Below are 24,932 nucleotides of genomic sequence, written 5' to 3' on the forward strand. Positions count from 1 at the left end.
CTAGGCAGCTGTTGGACAGAAACAGTAAATGAGGCCCTGATTGTAGATGAACATGTGGTCACATTGAGGACAGGGCACAGTATCGAAAATAAGGACCTTTGGCTGCCTAAAGTTCTTCAATAGTGCTGTGAGCTCAGCACAGATTTGGGAACATCTCTCTTGGTGGATGGCACCCTGGGCATCATAGCTCTCCAGAGGGGCAGGGTATAGCTCTATGCACAATTGGCTCAGCCTGGCAGTGTGACAGAGCAGGTCCCTGAGGATCGACATGGAGATGCGATTCCGGAAAAAGCATAAAGTCCTGAGCTGAGAGCAGCGGCTCAGGGCAGGCAGGATGGCTCGGAGCTGGGAGTCCGCAATCTCACAGGCTTCCATGTCCAACCTGTTCAGGGTGGAGGCAACAGTCTCCAACAGAATTTTGAGGGGCTCTGGACTGAAATTGGTCAGTTTGATGTATCTCAGGTCCAGGTGCCTTAGCTGGCTGGCGTTTGGGCATCGGGAGAAATAATTCCAGTCGGTATCTGAGAGTGGGCAGTTAGTTATTAAGAGGATCTCCAGGGGGGTCTTCAGGTTCCTAAGGGGAAACAAGGCAGTTAGTTCTGATGGAGAAAATGAATTGGCCTAAACCCAATGTCTCCATGGCCATCTGAATATGGGTGACATTTTGTAGAATCTGCTCATTCAGGTTACTCCATTACAACCTGAATCGTTCACCACTACTTGTATGGCCAGGTGGGTCCTCCATTTCTATGAGTGTCACCCTCAATGACAAGCAGAAAGCCACATATCTAGCCACAGGAAGTCAGGAAGAGGCATGCATCAAAGACAAATCCAGGAAAGATGTGTCAAAACACACTGGGGTTAACTCCTGCAGGGCTCACTCCCTGTCCCCTCAGCAATGGCTTACTTCCTGCTCTTCACTCACAACCCCTGAGTCATCACCTGGAACTCCAGCTGCCTTCCCAGGAGGAAATTAGAAGTGGGCTCCTCTGCTCCCAGAAGGAGGAAAACAGAGCTTCCTTGTTGAACAGGTACAGGTGTGGGGGCTTCCCTCCTTCAAAGTCTTCACCTCTACCCAGCTTTGTACACTTGTCACTGGAAAGGCCTCCCAGAAAAGAAACCTCACCCATTCTCACTAGCTCCTGTCTGCATCAGCTGGCTTCCCAGCATGATATCACTTCCCAGACCATGAGCCCTGGTTTAACCCTTTGCTCTAACACAGGTTAGGAGATCGAGCTTCAGGATACAACAGGAACAGATAATGGGGCATTTACCTTCCAGTGCCTTGTTCACCATGAGAGTTTCAGTGGCTGGCACACAGTAGGTGCCCTTTCATATTTACTGATACTGGTCTGCAGAGGAAGCTCATCCCCCTTACTCACCTCAGCACCTGTTCCAGGTGGCCCTCGAGGAGGAGGACAGCATCCACACAGAACTTCCTCAGGCAGTCCATCCTGAGGAACTGCGAGGTGAGCTGGGAGAGCAGCCACTCCTGCTCCTCTGGGGAGGTGTGGGCAGGCATGCGGACCTGGGAGACAAGCAGCTTCCTCAGGTTCCTCATCTGGCCCAAGAAAGGAGCATAAGCAGCCAAGGTGGAGGACACCCAGGTGCAGTCCACTTCCACCTTCTTAACAGAGTCCAGCTGCAGCAGTCTCAGGACCTTCCTGGTGTGGCGGGTGGGTTTCGCAAGGATCTTCAGCCTATTGCAACACAGGTGCAGCCTGTCCCTTCTCTGTGTGACCCATAGGAACAAGAGAGTCAGGAATTCATCCAGGGGCCCTTCTGTGAGGCACAAGTCTATGAAAATCTTCAAGGGCAGCTTAGCTGCCATTGCTGGACCAAGTTTCAATGTTAGATTCTTCTTAATGTCCTCTGGTGAGCAGGCATCGACCATGTCTCCAGACCATATCCTCCAGAAGTCCCTTGGAACCATCCACAAATCCAGCACCTGCAGTTTTCACCTCCTGTGGGGATCACAGCAGAGTCTCAGCCCTGAGGCCCTTTCCTTCCACTCTCAGCTGCTGCTCCCTGCTCCACTTCTTCCTTCTGTCACACTTTTCTCCAATCCATCCTGGTGCACCCAGTTGTACAGACTGAGGCAGGGGCAGGTACAGCCTCATTCAGGGGTCAGCACAGCTGCCACAAGCACCTCCACATCTGGAAGCCTTTCCCAGATGGGGCTCGGCATGGCCAAGACCTCTCCACCCCTCCTTGCTGGCCACACGGGAAGCCTGTGGAGCACACTTCAGCAACCACTCTCCCTGCCTATACCCATCCCTTCCCTGGAACAGAGGGTGCTCCCTTCCAGGCTACCTGGGTCCCCCTCACCTGGGGCGATCCTTCTGGGCAAGCAGCATGTCCAGCCCATCCAGTGCCACTCGGAGCATCTCCAGCTGTGGCTTCCTTATCAGGGTCCCCAGGGGCAGGCAGGTGAAGGGCCAGGCCTGCACCATTTTCTTCAGGACCTCAGTGTGTCCCCTACTGAAGGCCTCCACAAAGAGTGGTGGGAAGAGCTCTATGGGCAGGTTCTCCAGGTCCAGGATGGCCCTGGACTTGTCCTGGAAAATGGTCCATAGAAAAGGCCACTGTCCCATCCATTGCCAGCCACTGGGAAGGGTGCACTGGGGAGTCCAAAAACTCACCCCAACCTTAATGGGGGAAAGCCTTTGATTATTATTTTGTCCTTATAAAATGGGAATTGGAGTGTCATCTGACTTAATGCAGTAGGCTCCTCAGTTTCAATAATATACAGTGGCTCAGAAAGGAGTTACCTTCACATGGGTGATGTTATTTTTAATTTCAAAAAATTAAATGGGCACTTATAAAGCATGTACCCATATTATAAAACACTTGGATATTACAACAGAGTCTCATGGATATTTGTTACACATGTCAGAATCTGCCACCTTAGGGGGCAGTTCAAGAGAACAAACAGATCAGAAGAACAGAGTCTGTGAACTGTTGCATGAGATAGTGTGAAGCTTTTTGTTTATTTGTTTCAACAAATTATAAAATTACAAAACTACATAAGCCTTGAAGTATAATTTGGGGGATGAGGCAATATTGGCGATTGAATTCAGGACACTCAACCAGTAAGTCACTACCCCAGCCATATTTTGTATTTTAGTTGGAGACAGGATATCACTGATTTGTTTAGCACCCCTTGCTGCTGTGGCTGGCTTTGAACTCTAATTCTCTGGCCTCCTCAAACTCTGGAGGTGTAGGGATTACAGGTGTGTGCCACCACGCCCAGCAAAACAGTATAATTTTAAGGGCACACAAAATAAGTATTTCTATTATCAGAAAATAGAATTCCAATCAATTAGAATGAAATAGGATTGCAATCCACTTCCTTGGTTAAGTAATTTTAAATTGGCTTTGCCTGCAGCTCAGTGGAAGAGCACTTTCCTAGGACATGTGAGGCACTGGGCTTGATCCTCAGCAGCAGGTAAAAATTATTAAATGTTGGCTGGGGACATACCTCTGTTGATAGAGTGCTTGCCTCACATGCACAAGGCCCTGGTTCAATCACCATACCACCAAATAAATAAATGGATAAATAAGTTATATTGTCCATATAAACTTTAGAAAACAACAATTTAGAAAAAGAAAAAGTGGGGGGCATGCATGCACAAGCCTGTAATCCTAGGGTCTCTACAGATTGAGACAGGGGGATCATGCGATCAAAGTCAGCCTCAGCAAGAGCAGGCGCTAAGCAACTAAGTGAGACCCTGTCTCTAAATACAGCACAAAACAGGGCTGGGGATATGGCTCAGTGTTTGAGTGACCCTGGGTTCAATAGCCCATACCGAAGAAACAAAGAAAGAAAATTGAAAGTGACATAAACCAAAGTGGAAATCCTAGGGTTCCGGATCAAGATAAAACTACACTGAAAGGCAAAATAGATATTCTAAATTGGTTCATGAGAAAAGACAGGGAAAAAAATGTTTCTGAATCTGCATAGGTGAGGCGGGAACAGGGTGTTGCTAAGGGCAGTGAGGGACTTACTGGATCTGTCCAGGTGTACAGGGTTCTTGGAGCCTCAGGAAGCCAGGCTGGGTCTCCTTGGGCTCCAGGACTCTTGTGTTTCTCTTCTGGCTCCACAGGAGCTTTTATGGACCTCTCTGACCACGCCCCCACCTCCATCTGATTGACTGGCATCCAATCAGAAAGCAGTATTTGATGAGGTTCTCCAATCTCCACCCACTTAATCCTGATTGGATTTTCTTCCTCCAGATTGATTGATTGAATCTGATGGTCATGGGGCTGACTGGTTTGTGCAGAATCCAGGAGAGTGTGAGAGTCAGGGGTGTGTCCTTCCATGCATTCCACACCATGGACTCAATTTTGTCAATATGTGATTCTCCTGTTCCTCCCGTGAGACAGAAAAGCACTGAATCCCTAAGAAAAAAGAACACCTGAAAATATCTTTCGAAGGGGTCTTTGGCCATATCAAAATTATTTGAATTTTTTTTCCAAAAATTCCATAGTATAAACAGCTTTTTGAAGACAGTAGTGTCATCCACGAAGACCACAGAATGGAAACCATGTTGACAACAGTCACACAAGTGTCTGAGTTACCTCGCAGCAAATCTTGGCACACTCAGAGAGAAAGAGCAGACAAGGAGGGTGGAATCAGTCTTCTAGACTTATGGCAAGACTTCTCATGTTTGTCTGTCTGTACTGGGGATTGAACCCATTGGTTCTCAACCACTGAACCACATCCCCTGCCCTTTTAATTTTTTGCTTTTATTTGGAGATAGTGTCTCACTAAATTGCTTAGGTCCTCACTAAGTTGCTGAGGCTGGCCTCAAATTTGCCATCCTCCTGCCTCAGGCCCCTGGGTTGCTGTGATTATAGGCATGGGCCAACATTCCCCATTAGACTTGGAAAAGTCTGAAATCCACCAAGGGTGGAAACTGTGGGCAACTTTGGAATGGGAGAGAAAGACACAGGGTTGGACAGCAGGTGTTTCTGACATCAGGGAGGCCACCAACTGGAGAGTCTTCCTGCAGAATCAGGGACCCGAGGGCACATCTCTCAGGTAGCCTTTGCTCATGGCAGTTTCCAGGGCTCTTTAGGGTGTGAGAAGTTCATAGGCAAAGGAAAATTTGAAGAGCCTGAGTAAAAAGTAATTCAAGAATTGAGAAGGGAGAGACAGAAAGAGAGGGCATGCTTGGATGATGAGCCATGTGAGGGGAGGAATTACAGGGAAGAGGTAGAAGGAATGGATTGATTGGCCTCAGTTACATTTCTGCTTTGTTCTGTCTTTGTGTTAGTCAGCTTTTTCATGCTGTCACTACAACACCCAAGCCCAACAACTACAGAGGAGGGAAAGTTTATTTGGGGACTCATGGTTTCAGAGGTCTCAATGCATACACAACAGATTCCATTTCTTGGGCCCTCACCTTCAAGGTGAGGCTGACCATTATGGTGGGAGATTGTGGCAGAGGGAAGGTGCTCACATTATTAGAGAACAGAGAGGGAGAGAGATGGCCCCTTGCCAGAATCAAAACATACACACCATATTCACACCCCAAATGATCAACTTCCTCCAGCCACACCCCAGCTGCTCCCTGTTATCACTCAGTTATTCCCATTAGGAATTAACTTATAGACAAGGTTAAGGCTATAAACCAATCATGTCTTCTCCAAAACCATTGTCTCACAGGTGAGCTGTTGGGAGACACAGCATCTAAACCATGATGGTCTTCTTGGTTATCTTGTTGGAAAATATCCCTGCTCACATCACAGTTGGATACTTATAGTTGGCTGAGATGATCTTTGGTTTCTGTTTCACATAATGTCTTACCACAAATGACCCACATTTAATCTCCTATGTGTGCAGTGAAGTAGGGCTAAGGCAATTTCAGAGACCTCATTGCTTTTTAGGCTCCACAACAATGGATATCTAGTCTCTCAATTGAATTCTAAATTTCTTTGCCATTTGTCTGTGTGGAGCCAGCTGGAAAGGGTGACTTCATGCCACAGCCCTGCCTTCTCTTACCACCCTTGACTTGGTGCAGGAGGCAGGTAGATGTTTCTATCAACCTGAGTCACAACAGACAGTGGCTCTCCAAAGAACAAGTGTAGTCAGACATAATAGGGCAGGAATGCAGGACACCTAAAGAAAGATGAGTCAGAGCCCCATCCAGGAGGCAAAGGGAGACAGGGTTTCAAAGGCAGCTTTGAATCAATTATCACTGACTCCACAGATTCAGTACCAAGGGTGGCCTCAGTTCAAGGACAACAGGCGGCTACTGGCCAGGTATCCTCCTAGAGTTTGGGGGGTGCAGGTTGGGGTGGATTTTATGCACAGCTGAGGTTGGGGCTGTCTGGTTTGTGATAGTTACTGCCATCAGGCAGGGCTGCCCAGGGACCCTCCCTTCAGAACACCCTGCTTTCCCTTTATCAGGATTTGACACAGTCCTTGCCTGTTGATTTGAGCACCATTATGTTTCCCCCTTGGGATGAAGATTTTTTCTCTGGATGCATCACATAATGGTTAGGGTTTGATTCTCTCTCAGTGCCAGGATGGACTTTTGGTTGGTCCAGTCTCCCATTGGAGGGAATTAATAGATGACTAGGAATCAATGTTGAAACTCATTGAGCCACATTTGAACAAGGTGGGTTTGGAGGGAGTGGCTCTCAGTGTTCTTCCACCAGGAAGTCACTGTTAAATTCTATTTTGCTTGTTCATTAGGCCTTGGGTACCTCATCTCCAAGATTTAGTCTTTATTATTCTATGAAGAGTTAGACTTTTGCAGAAATTTTATGAGTAAAGGTGTTCATTTTTTAAAAAAATATTTAGGCCCTGAATTTATTTATTTTTATTTTTTATTTTTTGGCATTGGGGATTGAACCCAGGAGAGCTTTACTCCTGAGCGACATTCTCAGCTTTTTTCATTTTTTCACTAATTACTAAGTTAATTAATTTATTCATTTATTCAGTTTGGGTACAAGGCTTGAACCCAGGGGAACTATACCACTGAGCTACATTCACAGCCCATTTTTTAAAAACAAATTTTGGTTTTGAGACTGGTTCTCACTAAATTACTGAGACAGGCCTTGAATTTGAGATCCTTCTGCCTTAGCCTGCTAAGTAGATGGTGTTATGGGGAGTCCCTCCAGAAAGCACTCTAAGTCTGAATTTCAAATCAAAAAAGAGCTTACTTACCTGACTAGGGACTGTCACCCACCAAAGAGACTCAAGCTTTGTGTCAGGACAGCAGCTTCCTGGTCCATCCAAAAACTATATAAGCACAAAATCCACAACTCAGTGACTTGCTTATTGTCATGTAAGCTAGCCAATCATAGAAATTAAAACATTAATAAGTGGGGCCTCTGGGCTCTAGGCAGGACCAGAATTTTCCAGTCAGCAAGCCAGCACATTAACTTTGCAGTTTAGTTGACCATGGTCCTGGGTTCAAGCAGGTGCTAGACAGTCACATCCTGAATTTGGGTGGGGGTCAGTGGGGCAAGAATGTACTTCAAAGTCATGTAGACCCACAATAGCATTCAAACCCAGGATGTAGCTCTCCATGACCACCACTGCATCCTGAGTAGGGTACAATTCGTGGGGTACAAAGTACAGAATGACATTTTTTTAAAATAAGAAAACAGCTTTCATTTCAGTTTCTCAGAAACAGCTCTTGTAACAGTTTTTTATAGGACGCACCAAAATGGAGTCTCAGGTGCTGCCTATGACAGTTCTTGCTTTATAATTGTCTTATCTCACTTTTCAAAATTTTATATCCATCATCTATATTATATCCATAACCAATAACTGACACACTTATTGATTGTATTTGTCATTTCACAGGACAGCAGATGGGATTACAAGTTTTCACCACCACACTCTGTTTTGAATTACAATTTTGAAAAGGTAGAGTATTTGCCTAGCATGCATGAGGCTCTGAGTTTGATACCTAGCAACTATTAATAAAGAAATGAATACATAAATACATAGATTGATAGATGAGAGACCTGTGTTCAAGTAAACTTGTTAGAGGTTTTTTCTTCTTAATCAAATAATCTGATTTTAGTTATGTTCAGGGAAAAAAAATCCAAATGATAGCTCTTCATGATAAAAATTTAGATTTTTTAACATGGTTAAAAATCTGTTGGGAATTTAGTATAAACAGGTATTAACAAGGCGATTTGATTGGCATACATTTTAATATAGAGTCCAGAATTATGTCTGAAAACATGAGATTTTTTAAATAAATTTTTGCCATTTTAAAGCAAATATTAATAAAATATCCAAATAAATACAACTTGAAAAAGTTATGTCATATTTGACAGGATTTCCCATCATATCAAATTAGGCTAATTGACTTAATGTCTCTCTTCTAGAAATCCCTTGAGCAACTATGGAATTCTCTAGAACATCCCCATGTTAGCTCAAGGTCAAGTGACAATGTAGACTTTGATCATAGAGTAGTTAGTAAATAATCTCAAAAGATTTAAAGCACTTCATGAAACTTGGGGTCCTAGATCAGTATAAAAGATAAATCATTTAACCAGAGTCATGAAAGATATTTAAAGTGAATAAGAAAATTTTTATCCTATGAAATAATACTTCAATTTTTAACATAGATGACTCAGTTTTCCTTTTCCCATGTAATCAGAGAACTTGATAAAACCAACTTGAAGCCTAAAAACTTACTCTCTCCTTCTCCAGTACTGAGCATTGAATCAGGGGCACTCTACCACTAAGCTACCTGCCCAATTCTCTTTTTTTTTTATTTTCAAACAGACTAACCAAATGGCCAAGTCTGGTCTGACTCTTGCCATCCTCTTGCCTCAGGCTCCTAAATATCTGGAATTACAGGCATGGCCCACCTCACCTGACTTAAAATGTACTTCTTAAAGAGAAGCTGTTTGAGAGTTGTTCAACTGGAACATTCCTCGTGGAAGCCATTGCTGTTTTTAATTGTCTTTGGAATCATTTGGCCACCAATTTCAAAATGTGCTTGAGAAGGAACCATAATAGACTCCTCTGCAGTGCAGAAGAAAGGCTCTCCTGGAGTTTCTTGGAATTTGCAGGTCCCATTCTGTGTTTTATTAATCTCTTGAGAGCCAATGATAAAAATCCTATGATCTTGTTTGGAGAGTAAGGAGTTTAGAAGCAATTTTTTTTGTGTGTGTAATGTTGTGGTTTTGGCAGAGTCCTCCTGAAAGTCTATTATCAAAGGACCAAGCTCAAGGACCTTCTCCTGCATGGTCCCATGCCCTCCACTTTTGTGAGGCTTTGGAACAAATAATTCCATTTTGATTCTGCAGTCTTTCACAGTAGCATCATCAGCTGGGACACTGTGGCCACGGAATATTCTAAGCGATTACATGGTCAGTATTGGCTCCCTTGAGTTGTCTAAATCTGATGGCAATCACTTGGCATGCATGAGGCCGCTGGACTGTGTGTGTGTGTGTGTGTGTGTGTGTGTGTGTGTGTAGTACCAGGGATTGTGTACCTGGGGCACTTTACTACTAAGCTACACCCCCAAAATTTTTTATATTTTTATTTGAGACAGTGTCTGACTATGTTGCCCAGGCTGGCTTGGAATCTTCAATCCTCCTGCCTCAGTCTCCCAAGTTACACGGATTGTAAGTGTGCACCTCAGTACCTGACCATAGAGCATTGAAAACCCTCAAGAGATTACATTGCACTGGGGATTAAGTGCCATAACTAAAAGGAGAATAATAGCCTCAGACTGCAAAATTGCTCTGATTTAATGTTATACCAATACCGAGACCCTTAAATAACTCTTAGACCACACATTGTCATTCCAATTAAGCCTTTATTGCTGGCCAGCAGCAGACACTCTACTCTCTAAAAGCGAGATGATCAGAGTAGCACACCACCTTCAGTGATGCCTCATATTTAAGCCAAAAAACCACAAATGAGAGATTTGGGGGTCTAGCCAATGTAAGGAAGCACATTGAACATAAGAAGAGCAGTGTACTAAAATTTTATTGATGTTTTTATATTAACCAAGTTTTAGACTCTGTAATGTGGAACAATACTCTAAAATAACAGTTGCTGTTTCACCAGAGATGTACAAACCTTCATTTATCCCATTAGTTTCTCTAGAGAATAAAACTTAACAGACACAATATAATTAATATTTTAAGAAGTGTTTGTCATTTTAATATGTAAATAAACTTTGGTTTATATCAGCACATTAATATTTGCTCTTAGGGAATAACCTTGAATACTTTTAACTATTTGTGTTACATATATAAACAACTTATTATAAAGAAACATTTTAATATTTAACCTTTATTTATAGATGTTTATATTACTTACTTAGATCCTATTGTTTACTTAGGTGTATTATAATTATATTTTACCACATAAAGACTTTCTTACCTAGAAACATGATTTTTTTTACTAAATATATTTTTTATATTTAGAACATTTTAATAATTTTTAATCCATGGATCCCTCTTTTTGTTTATACCTTAAAATTACCCTTATCAATTTCTGACTTTAGATAAATTAATCCATTTTAATAACAGGAAATATATTTACAGTACTCTAATTGAAATGCAGTTGAAACCTCTTGACTTTTTATATATAGAATTATACCTGCTGGGACTTTTTTTTTTAATTTTTATTTTTTTCATCTTTCATACATTTGATTCAAGTGAGTTATGCATTTCCATTTTTACCCCAAATACAAATTGCAGAATCACATCAGTTACACATTCACAATGTTTACATAATGCCATATTAGTGACTGTTGTATTCTGCTGTCTTTCCTATCCCGCTGTCTTTCCTATCCCCTACTATCCCCCCTCCCCTCCCTTCCCATCTTCCCTCTCTACCTCCTCTGTTGTTGTTCTGTTCTCTCCCTTCCCCCCCCTTTCCCCTCACAACCTCATATATGTGATTTCGTGTAACAATGAGGGTTTCCTTTTGTTTCCATGCAATTTCCCTTCTCTCTCCCTTTCCCTCCCATCACTCATCTCAGTTTAATGTTAATCTTTTCCTCATGCTCTTTCCCCCTGTTCAGTTCTTAGTTGCTCTCCTTAAATCAAAGAAGACATTTGGCATTTGTTTTTTAAGGATTGGCTAGCTTCACTTAGCATAATCTGCTTTAATGCCATCCATTTCCCTGCAAATTCCATGATTTTGTCATTTTTTAGTGCTGCATAATACTCCATTGTGTATAGATGCCACATTTTTTTTATCCATTCATCTATTGAAGGGCATCTAGGTTGGTTCCACAGTCTAGCTATTGTGAATTGTGCTGCTATGATCATTGATGTGGCAGTATCCCTATAGTATGCTCTTTTAAGGTCCTCAAGGAATAGTCCGAGGAGGGCGATAGCTGGGTCAAATGGTGGTTCCATTCCCCCTGCTGGGACTTTTAACTTTTAATAACCTTGTTTTTGTGATAACGTAAAGTAATTTTAAATTTTTTAAATTTACCAATATATGAAAACACCAACAGTGCATAAATATTTTTACTTATTGAATTTATGGAGTCAAGATTACTTGATATTATATTTAACAGTTACCATTTAAACTTTGTAAACCAATGAGATGTCTCTAACCACACATTCATGATTAATTTCATATAGGTCAGATCTAATTTACATTGTTTTTTAAAAAAAGGTATAAGACAAGTGCATTGAATAGTATTTGTAATTTTTTCCAATTGAAGAAAAATCCTAGAGACAATGGATATTAGACACTTTATAGACATTAACATTTTATTAACAATTGTTTGACCACCTAGAAACAAATCTGTAACTTGTTTAAGTTGCATTAGTAACTTTAAAGACATTTTTACTTTTACTTATTTACCCAATTTCAATTGAACCTTTTAAATAATATGAACCAAAGGATCCATTTTTTAAATTTTAATTTACGAGCTCATATGTCAAGTTTTAGTATCAAATATATGTAGACATAGCAATACATGTAGATGGACAGTACACCAGTGCACCTACACAAAATAGACAGACAAAAGCCTTGTAGGTTATATGTTAAAAACCTATTAGACTGAGAATTAACCCTTGTGAATTGGCCTTAGAACAAAGCAGAATGTAATCAGAAAAACATATTAACCTAGGCGTATCAGATCAAAATTATGATTTTAACGAATATAGACTTTCAAAAACCTTCCTGACTTTTTTCCTGAGGTGGTCCTGCTGAATAAAGGTGAAAAGAATTCAGGGAACATAGACAAATGACAGGGCCTTATTCCTCCCTGAAGGAACTTCCCAAAGAGACAACTCCATTGCTCTCCTCAGGAGAGTCACCCAGGTTGGGGTCCCATTGTATGGTTACATATGAGAGTCCAGTCTTCATTATCCACTGAGGGTGGGAACTGTGAGCTCTTTGGGAAGCTGGGGAGCAGAAGATACTTGTCGAAAGCAAGTGTCTCTGATATGGTTTGGATATGAGTTGTCCTCCAAAAGCCTCTGTGTTAATGCAGGAGGTGAAACGATCAGATCATGAGAGCTGAAATCCAATCAGTGGATTAATCCTTCAAATGAATATATTTCTCTCTCTCTCTCTCTCTCTCTCTCTCTCTCTCTCTCTGTGTGTGTGTGTGTGTGTGTGTGTGTGTGTTTGTGTGTGTGTGTATTCTGATAATTAGCATGTTTTCAATCATAGATAACCATTGAGAAAATGCAGTTTCAAAAGCCCTCTCTGGCTGCTAAGGTCCTCTGAAAATGACTGGTTTTAGCTGGGTTTCCATAACCCAGGGGTGCCATCCCAACCAGGACACAGTTCAACTTTCCTCCTCAGGGGTCTTCCTTGATCTTTTCCAGAGCTTTTGTTTGTCCAAGGCCTTTTCCAAATTCAAAGAGTCCTGTCCTTTCTGTCCTACAGTCTTTCAGTGTGATAGCTTGTCAGGACTCTAGAGATAATCTTATGACCCAAGCCACTGGAGTGAGAAAAGGTGTGGGGGGATGACCAGAATGTCTGGCTGGGAGGTTCCCACAGAAGGCACATAGGAGACCACTCATCACCTGGAACTAGGGGAGAGCAGGTAGCTGGGGCTGGAGAGGTGGCCTCAGGCAGAGCTTGCTTAGTGGCAATTGGCAGGCTTAGGCAGGCTTATAACATGGCCTGAGCTCTGTTTCAATTTCCAGAAGGCTGTTGAGAGGACTATGCTCCCTAGAGGAAATTAACAAGAAACAGAGACACCATCAGAGGAATCATTGCCACCAAGGTTAGAAAGACTGGCTTGCACTTGAGTGACCATGGGCAGCTTGGCAAATCCTGGAGGTGGCCGTGGGCAACTTGAACTGAGGTTGCTCTCTTGCACCACACAGAGGAGTAAAGCTTCTCTTCATGGGGAAGAAACCTGCAGTGGCAAGGGTAGTAAGACTGGCCTTGGGGGATTTGGGGAGTTGAGGCCCTGTGTTCCCAGGAGCCAGAGGCAGCCAGGCACTGCCTGCACCAGGGGTCACAGGAGCTCTAGTCCAGGAAGATACAACACCCAGCAGGAAAGCTAGATTCACCAACAGCCGGGGTCTGGTTTTCTAGTTTCATCTCCCCAGGGCCCGCCCAGATGCCTCTACTGAACCAGCAGCCCCTACACACCATCCAGTAACAAAAACAAACAAACAGGAAATCACTTTGGGGGTGGGGGAGATTGGTTTTAAAGTAATTTTCATGGCTGCTCTCCACAGTCAGAACCAATCACAGAAAAATGTAATCTGAAGCAAGAGCCACCTAGAAATCAGTGTCAAATGAGCCACTAGGGGGCAGGTTGTCCCAGTGTGCCCTTTTCCTATCAAGTAACTTTCTACTGCTGAGTTCTAGAGCCAGATGTCATTGTGCGCAGTAGAGGGAATGGGCAGCTTGTGGGTGGACTCTGCCTTAGGTCAGGGTGGCCCATTTTTCCTTAGCTGTTTTTCTTTTCTTTCTCTCCTCCTCCTCCTCCTCCTCCTCCTCCTCCTCCTCCTCCTCCTCCTCCTCCTCCTCCTCCTTATTCTCCTTTTACCCCTCTTTCTCCTCTGAATTCTTCATCTTCTTTTTTGGTACAGGTGTTTGAACTCAGGGTAATTAAACACTAAGCCACATCCCCAGCTCTTTTCTATTTTTATTGAGGCAGGATCCCACTAAGCTGCTTATGGCCTTGTTAGGTTGCTGAGGCTGGCTTTGAACTTGTGAACCTTTGCCTCAGCCTCCTAAGCTGCTGAAATTACAATCATAGGCCACCATACCTGGCTCCTCGCCCTATCTTATGCTGAGACAGGATCTCACTTTGTTCTCCAAACTTGTCTAAAACTTCGGATCATCCTGTTGCAGCCTCTTAAATAGCTGGATTAAAGACATGTACCACCATGCTCAGTTTAAATGTAAGCAATGCTAAAAGCCACAGATACTATTTGAGAACATTGGCAAGTAAGAGATGGAAAATGCTAACTCTGAGATGAGGCTTGATTGTCATGTGTATCTTGTACACATGACAGTGTGCCACTTTGGAGTGGAGTCCCGGGAAAGAAATAGATCAGAATAGAGTCCAGCCTATGAAAAATATTGTGTGGTTCCAGGTTTTGACCTGCACCTGTAATCCCAGCTATGCAGGAGGCTGAGGCAGGAGGATCACAAGTTCCAGGGCAGCTTCAGCAATTTAGTGAGACCCTAATCCACTTAGTCAGACCCTGCCTCAAACTGAAAATATGTAAATGAAAAGGAGATGAAGCTCTGTGCTGTAGTGCACCTGGATTATATCCCCAGAACCAAAACAAAAACAAAACAAAAAATACAACAGAAAAATGGAAAAAGAAATACAGAAGGAAAGAAGTTTCATATGATCTAAACCAAAGCAGAAATCAAAACTATTGGGGTGATGGGAAACTGCATGTAGAGACACTAAGTCTGAACTTCTGCTCTTTTGAAGAGAAAGAAATGTGATATTCTCTTTGCATCACAAACTATGTGCCACCATTTTGTGTTTCTTTTTTGGTACTGGGGAATGTACCCAGTGGTGCTCTTCTATGGGGCTACATCTCCACCTCCTTCTATTTTTATTTTGAGACAGGATCTTGCTAACTTGCTGAGGCTGGCCTCCCACTTGTGCTTCTCCTGCCTCAGCATTGCTGAGTTTGCAGGCATGTGCTACTACTCCTTGGCTGTAGGTCACTAGGGAAGACTGTCTGGGAGTAGACCCTCTAAAAGTTCTCTTTTAGGCTCAGTTGCCCTACAACACTAAAGCACTTGCTACCAAATGCTCTGTTCTCATCCCTGATGCTAATGTAATAATGAGGACACAGTTTTGAGAAAAAGGAAAGGGAATGTTTACTATTTTGGTAGCAAAAAAAGAAAAAAAACGGAAGGTCTTCTGTCCCAAAGGCTGTCATACTGCCTATCAGAGGAACAGGTTTTTTCTTTTTTTTTAACTTGATTTTTTTTTAAATAAATGACAGCAGAATGCATTAAAATTCTTACTACATGCATACAGCACAATTTTTCATATCTCTGCTTGTATATAAAGTATGTTGACACCAATTTGTGTCTTCATACATGTACTTTGTATAATGATGTCCATGACATTCCACCATCCTTGCTAATCCCCTGCCCCCTCCCTTTCCCTACCACTCCTCTGCCCTATCTAGAATTTATCTACTCCTCCCATGGTCCCTCTCCTTACCCCACTATGAGTCAGCCTCCTTCTATCTGAGAAAACATATGGCATTTGTTTTGGGGGGTATTTTCTAACTTCACTTTGCATTATCTACTCCAACGCCATCTATTTACCTGCAAATGCCATGATTTTATTCTCTTTTACTGCTGAATAAAATTCCATTGTGTATATATGCCACATTTTTTATCCATTCATCTACTGAAGGGCATCTAGGTTGGCTCCACAGTTTAGTGATTGTGAATTGTGCTCCTATAACATTGATGTGGCTGTGTCCCTGTTGTATGCTGTTTTTAAGTCCTTTGGGTATAGTCTGAGGAGAGTAATAGCTTTGCAAATGGTAATTCCATTCCCAGATTTCCAAGGAATCTCCATACTGCTTTCCATATTGGCTACACCAATTTGAAGTCCCACCAGCAATATGAGTGTGTCTTTTTCCCCACATCCTCACCAACACTTATTGTTATTTGTCTTCATAATACCTGACATTCTGACTGGAGTGAGATGATATCTTAGAGTAGTTTTGATTTGCATTTCTCTGATTGCTAGAGATGATGAACATATTTTCATATATTTGTTGATTGATTATATATCCTCTTCTGAGAAGTGTCTGTTCAGGTCCTAGGCCCATTTGTTGATTGGATTACATGTTTTTTTTGGTGCTTAGCTTTTTGAGTTCTTTATATACCCTAGAGATTACTGCTGAACAGGTTGTTTTTAAAGAGGTGATTCTGAGAAAATTAGATTAGAGAGAAGAAACCAGGAAGGAGAACATCAGGGAAAAGAAGATCAGGGAGGAGGAAGTTAGGGAGAAGTTTTGGGGGAAAGAAAAAAAAAAGTAAGATTCAAAGCCACAAGGGATTTAGTGAAAGCATCAAGCAAACCACTGTTACACACTGAACCACATTCCCAACTCCCCCTTTTTTGCAGGAAATGGGCATTGAACTCAGGGGTACTTTAACACTGAGCCACCTCCCTAGGACATTTTATTTTTTTATTTTGAGAGAGGTTATGGATAACTTGACCAGGATGTCTGTGAACTTGCAATCCTCTTGCCTCAGCTCCTGAGTTGATGGGATTAGAGGTTGTGCCACTGTGTCCTCTACAATCCACATTTTTTAAAACTCCCATTCCAAAATTTAATTCAGCAAAGAACAAGGTACTTTTGTTTTGTACCTCTCTTCTTACCCCCACCCCCTTTTGTGCCAGGAGGAGAAACGAAGACAGTAAACCACTGAGCCGCAGTTTTAGCATTTTTTCTAAATTCACTAAATACAAGTTATAGGAAATGAAGAGTTTAATTATACAAAATGTTGGGCAATTAGGCCTTTCCTATTAGTTCAGTTCCCTGATTTCTGAAGCTTATTGTTTTGAGGTAAGATGAAACATTGGAATGTTCCATTGAAAACTTAATAGAGACACAATTCCCTGCATTACTGAAACCTAGGCACTGAATAAAATTTACCAGTTGCATTTTGCTAGTCTTATTTGTCTCTCAGAAATGCCCTTACTGGCCCCAGGGGTGTAGGTCTCTTCGTGCCAACACTAAGCAGATGTCAGGGCTGTGGTGCTTCTAATTCTCAGTGCTGCTCTTCCTGGTTCTTTGGTCATATTCTGTAACTGATGTCTCTGTTCACTTCTGTCTCTGCTCATACTTCTGTGCTACTGCATCTCTCGTGTGGGCTCTGAGGCTGTAGGGTCTGCATCCTTGGACTCAATCAACCTTGGATTGAACATGGTTGAAAATAAGTGCATCTGGGCTGAATGTGTAGAGACTTTTTTCTTGTCATTATTCTCTAAACAGCACAGTGTAAACCGCTATGTAATGTCCCCATTGTATTAAATGTTATAAGAAACCTCGAGATGGTTTAAAGCACATAGGAGGATGTGCATAGGTTTTATGAAAACACTGCATCATTTACACCTGACCTTGAACATGTGCAGAGTTTGGTATACAAAGGGGGCGGGGGGTGTCCTGGAATCAATTCACTGTGGATACTGAGTGAAGGCTGTCTTGACCTTGGGCTAGGGAGTATAATTTTCACATATATGTTTACTCTCTAGGTCACTTGAACCCTACATATTTTCACACATCAGCAATCATTGGCTTTGTGGTGGGTACCAGGGATTGAACTGAAGGGCACTGGACCACGGAGGCACATCCCCAGCACTATTGTGTATACATTTTAGAGACAGGGTCTCCCTGACAAGCTTAGTGCCTTGCCATTGCTGAGGCTGGGTGTGAACCCATGATCCTCCTATCTCAGCCTCCTGATACACTGGAAATACAGGCATGTGGTTCTGTGACTGGCAACCATGTTTCTTATCAAAAAACTAACCCAGATACATTTAAGCAGAGAGAACAACTGTAAGCATGTTTTAAAGCCCACAAGATTACTGGAAAAGTTGGGACAGTGCTGTGAAAATGGGCAGGGACCAAGGGAAGCTGGCTAGTGTTGGAAGGGGCAAAGGTGTGACATCTGCAGTGAAGGGGAGAAATAAATCATATTCACACACTATTGCTTTTTTCAATGCTTTATTCACTCAAACCACTCAATACAATTTCACTGTATAGGTTCTTAATCAAGCAAACGATAATCCTTAGTGCTGGGCACTGCAATACACATAATCAATTCAAAACTAAAAATTCTAAGTTAACTCTGAGCACAGCAAACACTTAATCATGCCAGACTCATTACAGACATTCCCTCTGCTTGCTCAGCTCAAGTGCCAGATTTAGAGTCTCAAGTCCAAGGGTTTATGTCCAGCGGATGCTCAGTCACTCAGACTGCAGTGATCAGGTCAGGAACTGATGGAGGCTTCTCCTGGGCTCGATGTGACAGCTGGCTGAGGAGACAGTCTTAAGAGGAAGTTGCCATTCTCACCAGGGTTGAGATGTGGCTGTAGAGTCTGAGAGCGGTGAGGATGATGCAGAGGATCAGGCAGATGATAAGAAGAGGTGGGACATCAGTTCAGGACCTCATCAGGCTCTCCAGCATGCGGCCATGAGTACAGCTGGCTGAATGTCTGTTCACTTGCTCCATCATTTCTACTAAATTTGGTGTTCTGCTCACCCTTTCAGTCCCTATCAGCTATTACCATGTTTCTTAGTGACGTCTTACATTCTGAGGTCGCCCTGACTTCTCTCCTCTGACTCCCATCAGGGTGAAGGCAAATGACCGTGACTTCACTCTTGAGTTTTAATGGGGTTGTCGAAAGAGACTTGTCTTTATCAGCAGTGCCTGATTCATACTAGAGGGCTCTGTAGGTTGTGCCTGGTGGACCAGCAGGTTCATTTTCAACTGGAATTACTTAGGCTGAGGCCATTCTTAGGTTAAGGCCATCCTTACAGCCAGCCTGGACCACAGCTTGGACCTCCCACAGACACCCTGATTAGGACCTGCTGCCAGGTGACATAGCAGATTTGTGGCATAGGCCACACCTTAGGCATTAACCCCAAACCACATTAGGAGGAAGAAAAATACATTTGACTTTTTCATTCCTATCAACTGACAGTGGACCCTGTCTTACTTGAAGACTCCCATGTTGGGTGAGGAATTCCTTGACACAGGAAGGGCTTTCATTCAGAGGCCAACTAAACTACACCTCAGCTACAAACAAAAACTAACACATATTACCTATCTATATATGCATGTATGCACCATCTCTAACCTATTCTATTACCCCTGAAAGGTCCTGCTGGCCACCCTCGCCAGAGTTCTTGAGAGTTCAGAGAAGGGGAACATGATGGAGATTTACAGGAACAGACCTCTGCACATATTTATGTGTGCATACCCATTTTTAACTCTCCAAGTCTGTCCTCCCACTCCAGCCAGTACTGTAGCACTAAGGGCCAATGTTGGGGGGCCACCTCTGAGCAATTTGCATAGTCTCTACTCAGCCTTGAAGTCAAGGAGATTTCGGTGTGGCATTGCAAGTCATTACATGGCTTATTACAGAAAGCACATGACCTCAGTCTTCCCTCAGTTATAGAGACTGCTCTGTGGCTCTGGGGTTGGGTGTTACCTGTCAAGCTGGGACAGCCCACCCATTGCTTAATTTGGTGAAGCATGTTCTATGGAAAAGCCTTTGTGTATCCCCCATAGAAAAATAAAAAAAAAACACATATTCTCTCTCTCTCTCTCTTTTTCCAGTGTGGAAGCAGCATCCTTAAGATCTCAGAGCTGGCCCACCTTTGCATTTCAAAATTATATCTATGCTGTGTGATTTCTTGCTGTATCTCACAGCCAGCTTTCTGCAGGGAGGGAACACAGCATATATTCCAGTGAAGGCCACAAGTGAGAGTACAGGCTCTTGAAGGTGTTGGATCTAATGGGAAGTCAGCCCTTTTTATATTTTATTTTGAGACAAGATCTCATGAAGTTGTCTAGGGCCTTGCTAAGTTGCTGAGGATAGCTTTCAATTTGCAATCCTCCTTCCTCAGTTTCCTGAGGGATTACATGCATACAGAAGTGTGCCTGGTTTACATAACAGGAATATTTAAACTATCAAATAACTAATAGGAAAGTTAAAAACAAAATGGTGAGTGTTAAGCATGGCCACAGAAAGAGGTTAAGAGAAGCAGGAAACCAGGAGAAGGAAACCACAGCAACCAAAGCACAAGTTACAAGAAAAAAGATGGAATCCAGAGTACTGGTATCAGAGCAGAGGAAGGTTCTGTTCAGCTAAAATGCTCTTTGGTAACTATAAAAATCTTCTACATCCCAGAGGAAGCCCAAAAGTAAAACCAAAAATGACAGCATGTTCACAAAGGACAAAGAAGGAAATGCAAACTTATCCCAGAAGAAAACACCAACCCATAGAAACAGATTAGAGTGTAGGGAGGAAAAGAGAGAAAAAGAACTAAAGAGAAATCAGAAAGAACAAACTAAAAATAAACCATACCAGTCAGAAATAATTCTGCATCTTTCGATTAAAAAATCTTGAATTTAAAGGGAATAACTCCCCAATTATAAGATGTAAATTGACTGAATAGATTTTCTTTTTCAATGGACTCAGCTACCTGCTGTCTATAAGAAAGTCACTTCACCTCAGACACACAGAGTGACAGTGAAGTGATGGAAAAGATATTCCACACAAAGGAAACCAACCTAGAGCAGGAATGGCTAGATTTCTGTCAGATAAAATAGACTAGAGATTAAAACACAATAAAAAGAGACAAGGTGATCACACGATGATCAAGGGTCAATTCAGCAACATGAGACAGCAATTGTACACATACATGTACCCGACACCTGAGCACCCTCATGTGCAAAACAGATATTACTGGAATGTAAAAGAGGAAGTTGACTACAACACAGTAATAAAAGTGGGGATTCAACACCCCTTTTCAGCACTGGACAGATCAATCTCTGCACACAGTAGATATTTACAGACCACCCCACCCAACACTGCAGAGCAAACATCCTTCTCAACAGCACACGACACATTCTCCATTTATTCTCAAAATAAATCTCCATAAATTTAATAAGAATGGAATCCATAGCAGGGGAAACTCCTGGACAGTTATAAAGCATGGGAATTCTTCAGCATGTTCCCCAACAACAAATGGGTCATTGAAGAAATCAAAATATTGTCATGTATGTACAAAATTTAAAAAATACATAAAAATAAAAAAAGAAAGTGTAAAATGCCTGCAGACCAATAAACAGGGCCACACAAGATATTCAAACCTGTGGATACAGCAAAAGAAATTCTAAGTGGAAAATTCCCAAGAAGAAATACCTACATTAGGAAAATAGATCTCAATTAAATGGCCCAATATGGCATCTAAGGGACTGGAAAAAATAAGGATGGGTCATGCCCCAGTTAGTAAAATTGGGAGAAGGTGCCACAGTCCGGCTGCAGCAAAATAACCGGGGGGTGATGAACAACTTGTGTAGATTGATAAAGCAGGAGTAGGAGCCATTTATTGTAGGACAGGAGGGGTATTTATACATTCCACACAGCTTATCTAATTAACATAAACTAGATACAGCAGTCAAACAATACGGAATCTCCACACTTAATGGCATTGACATGAACTAGATACAGCAGTCAACCAATAAGGAATCTCCACACTTAATGGCTCGATGGCATTACTTCACAAACCACTCCCTCTGGCATTTTGCCAGGCACCATCCAGACTTGTTTACAAACTCTAACATTTCTCTGGCAAAATGCCAGGCACCATCCTGACTTGTTTACAGACTCTAACAAGAAGGAATAAAATTATAAATCTTCTCGAGTAGCTGGGATCCCAGGTATGTGCCACTGCAACTGGCTTTTCACACTTGTTTGTTATTGTTTTGGGGACCAGGCAGTGAACCCAAGGGTGCCACACCAGTGAGCCCCATCTCCAGGTTGGATTTGAAACAGGGTCTCACAAACTTGCTTAGAACCTCACTAAATTGCTGAGGCTGGCTTTGAACTCACCATCCTCCTGCCTCAGCCTCCTGGGCTGCTGGATCTACAGCTGTGTGCCACCAAGCCTGCTTTTGCAGTTGTTTTTGGAAGAGAACCTTTCAGTACATCTATTTGACCCACCTGTCCAGACCAATTAAAGAATGTATTCCATTGTTTTCATGTGGGTTCTGCTTTTTTCTTTTCAAATATTTCTAACAGACAGCTCTATTCCAATCAAACCTTCCCAATGTGGTCATATTATTTTTGGATTTATTTATTTGTTTACTTATTTCTGTGATGCCTTGGATGGAACCCAGGCCCTTCCACATGCTAACAAGTGCTCCACCACTGACCGATGACCCTAGATCCCTGAGTTAGCTTTGATGAAGTTCACTCATTTCTCCAGAAAAGCATGGGTTCTGGTTTCCTAGATTGTGGAGAAGAAATTGGCCAGTGTTCAGAAGGGGCTGTAGAGTCTTTGGATGCAAAGGACTCGGCATCTTTCAGTAGCCAAGGAGTGAAACCCAGTCCCCACTGCCTGACACGGCCCCCTTACAAACCTGGTCCTGTTTACCATGACATCCTACAGTTGTGTGCTCTCTCACAGCACAAATGAACCTAGAGTCAAAAGATGAGGAGCTCAAAGAGCAGTATGGGTGCTTTAACCCCAGGGCTCTGGGAAAACAAAGAGCCCTCACAATCCTTCCAGTGTTCAAGTGGTCTGAAGGCACCAGAATATCTTCAAGTCCCTTTTTAGTCATGATAACTCTTAAAAGAACAAATGATGACACATCTCACTATGCAGATCTTTGGCTTTATTTGAACCTAGAATCCAGCAGAATGAATGCCGTTCAGAACCTTTCACCTGCCCCACACTTGCAACCTAGTCTTAGAGTCTGAGAAAAGGAAGTGCCATAAAGAGGGAGCCAGGCACAAAGATCACTCTGTGGGTGACAGAGAGGCCAGCTGTGCTTGGCCCAGACTCTGCTACCAGTTCCAAGAGCGAGCTGCAATCTGCTTACACATCCAAGTGGGTTCCAGTTCACTGTGTGTGGAGAATTATTCAAGCCATAATTAAAACACATCCACAGGCAGCTTTAGAACACCTCAAATGAAGACTGGGGGGACCTTGTTCTCATCCTTGGATGGGAAGCTAAGGCTAAGGTCGCTGTACAAGCCCACCAGCCCAGTCCTCAGGGGAGGGAAGTGTCAGGGGAAGATCTGTCAGTTATGTGCACCCCCGCCCCACCAGAGATTGTAATTTATTCAGTTTCATTTTGAAATATTCGCAAGTGTTATCTACCTATATGATTCTACTCTTTTGCTGAAAGGGAATTTGGATACCTTCAATGGGCACCACTAGTTTAACTGAGGACAGACTACCTAGGTGGATGACAGGCAAGAGACTCAGAGCTCTGATTAATGTGCAGCATGGACACCTCCTGCAGGCACTGGGAGTGGGACAATGGGGCCTGTTGTATGCAAAGATGCTCTTGCCCAGCACATCCAAAGACCAGGACCTGAGGTTTCTGGGTCTACATGGAGACCCATGAGAAAGGAAAGTGCAGCAGGGGGCTCCCTCCAATGGATCCCCCTGCTGCACTTTCCTTTCCCATCCATACTTCAGGCAGTGTCTGAAATGGTGGGTTCTGTGTTCCCTCTAAGGTGACCCTATATCCTGGTTATACATCCAAGTGCCTAGAAGTATGCTTTTGAAACACACCCAGCTAGGCAGCTGTTGGACAGGAACAGTGAATGAGGCCCTCTTTATACATGAACTTGTAGCCACAATGACAACCAGGGAACATTACAGAACACAAGGACATTTGGCTGCCTAAAGTCCCTCACTATTGCTGTGAGCTCAGCACAGAGTTGAGAATATCTCCCTGGGTGGATGGTACCCTGGGCATCATAGCTCTCTACAGGGGCAGGTACAGCTCTACGCTCAACTGGCTCAGCCTGGCAGTGTGAAGCAGCAGGTCCCTCAGCGCTGACATGGAGTTGCGGTTCCCATGGAAGCTCAAAACCCTGAGCTGGGAGCAGCGGCTCAGGGCAGGCAGGAGGGCCTGGAACTGGGAGTCAGTGATTCCACAAGCTTCCAAGTCCAGGCTCTTCAGGGAGGCTTGCAGTGCTTTACAGCAGAATTTTGAGGGGCTCTGGACTGAATTTGGTCAGTCTGATGCCCCTCAGTTACAGGTATCTGAGCTGTCTGGTTTTGGGGAACATTCTGCAAATCCAGCACCTGCAGTTTCCATCTCCTGTGGGGACCACAGCAGAGTCTCAGCCCTGAGGCCCCTTCCTTCCCCTCTAAGCTGCTGCTCCCTGTTCCACCTCTTCCTTCTGTCTCAGTTTTCTCCACCCACTTCCCTCCAATCCAGCCTGGCCCCCACCTGTACAAGCTGAGTTAGATGCAGGTGCACCCTCCTTCATGGGTCACCACAGCTGCCACAAGCACCTCCACATCCAGAAGCCCCTCCCAGATGGGGCTCAGCATGGCCAAGGCCTCTCCACCCCTCTTTGCTGGCAGAGTAGGAAGCCCTTGGTCCACCCTTCAGCACCCACTCTCCCTGGATCCATCAGTCACTTCCTTGGATCCCAAGGGTGCTCCCTTTCAGGCCACCTGGGTCCCCCTCACCTGGGGTGATCTTGCTGGGCAAGCAGCATGTTCAGCCCATCCAGTGTCATTCAGATCATCTCCAGTTGTGGCTGCCTCACCAGGGGCAGGCAGGTGAAGGGCCAGGCCTGCACCATTTTCTTCAGGACCTCAATGTGACCCCTTCTGAAGGTCTCCACAAAGAGTGGTGGGAAGATCTCTATTGGAAGGTCCTCCAGATCCAGGATGGCCCTGGACTTGTCACTCAGCAGGCTGTGCCCTGCCAGCTCCAGCAGCATGGATGGGGACTGGATGTTCAT

The 24,932-nt window shown here is 43.4% G+C and overlaps 1 protein-coding gene across 1 annotated transcript; it reads right to left on the reverse strand.

Moving 5' to 3' along the window:
- LOC143402181 (PRAME family member 20-like) lies at window positions 1-24,932 on the reverse strand. Its single transcript, XM_076859602.2, has 4 exons — window positions 24,735-24,932; window positions 2,329-2,558; window positions 1,383-1,958; window positions 1-574 (listed from the first exon to the last, which is right to left on the reverse strand). The coding sequence occupies exons 1-4, from the start codon at window positions 24,930-24,932 to the stop codon at window positions 1-3; spliced, it is 1,578 nt and encodes a 525-aa protein (XP_076715717.2).

This window comes from Callospermophilus lateralis, chromosome 6 (assembly GCF_048772815.1).
Source record: "Callospermophilus lateralis isolate mCalLat2 chromosome 6, mCalLat2.hap1, whole genome shotgun sequence".
NCBI classification, from domain to species: Eukaryota; Metazoa; Chordata; class Mammalia; order Rodentia; family Sciuridae; genus Callospermophilus; species Callospermophilus lateralis.

What these genes read in the sequence shown, in the direction of transcription:
- LOC143402181 (XM_076859602.2), bottom strand. Translation starts at nt 24,932, where the DNA reads ATGAACATCCAGTCCCCATCCATGCTGCTGGAGCTGGCAGGGCACAGC. An exon ending in CCTTCACCTGCCTGCCCCTG is followed by an intron (nt 2,559 to 24,734) that starts GTGAGGCAGCCA and finishes ACCATTTTCCAG; the next exon opens with GACAAGTCCAGGGCCATCCT. An exon ending in GCCCAGAAGGATCGCCCCAG is followed by an intron (nt 1,959 to 2,328) that starts GTGAGGGGGACC and finishes CCACAGGAGGTG; the next exon opens with AAAACTGCAGGTGCTGGATT.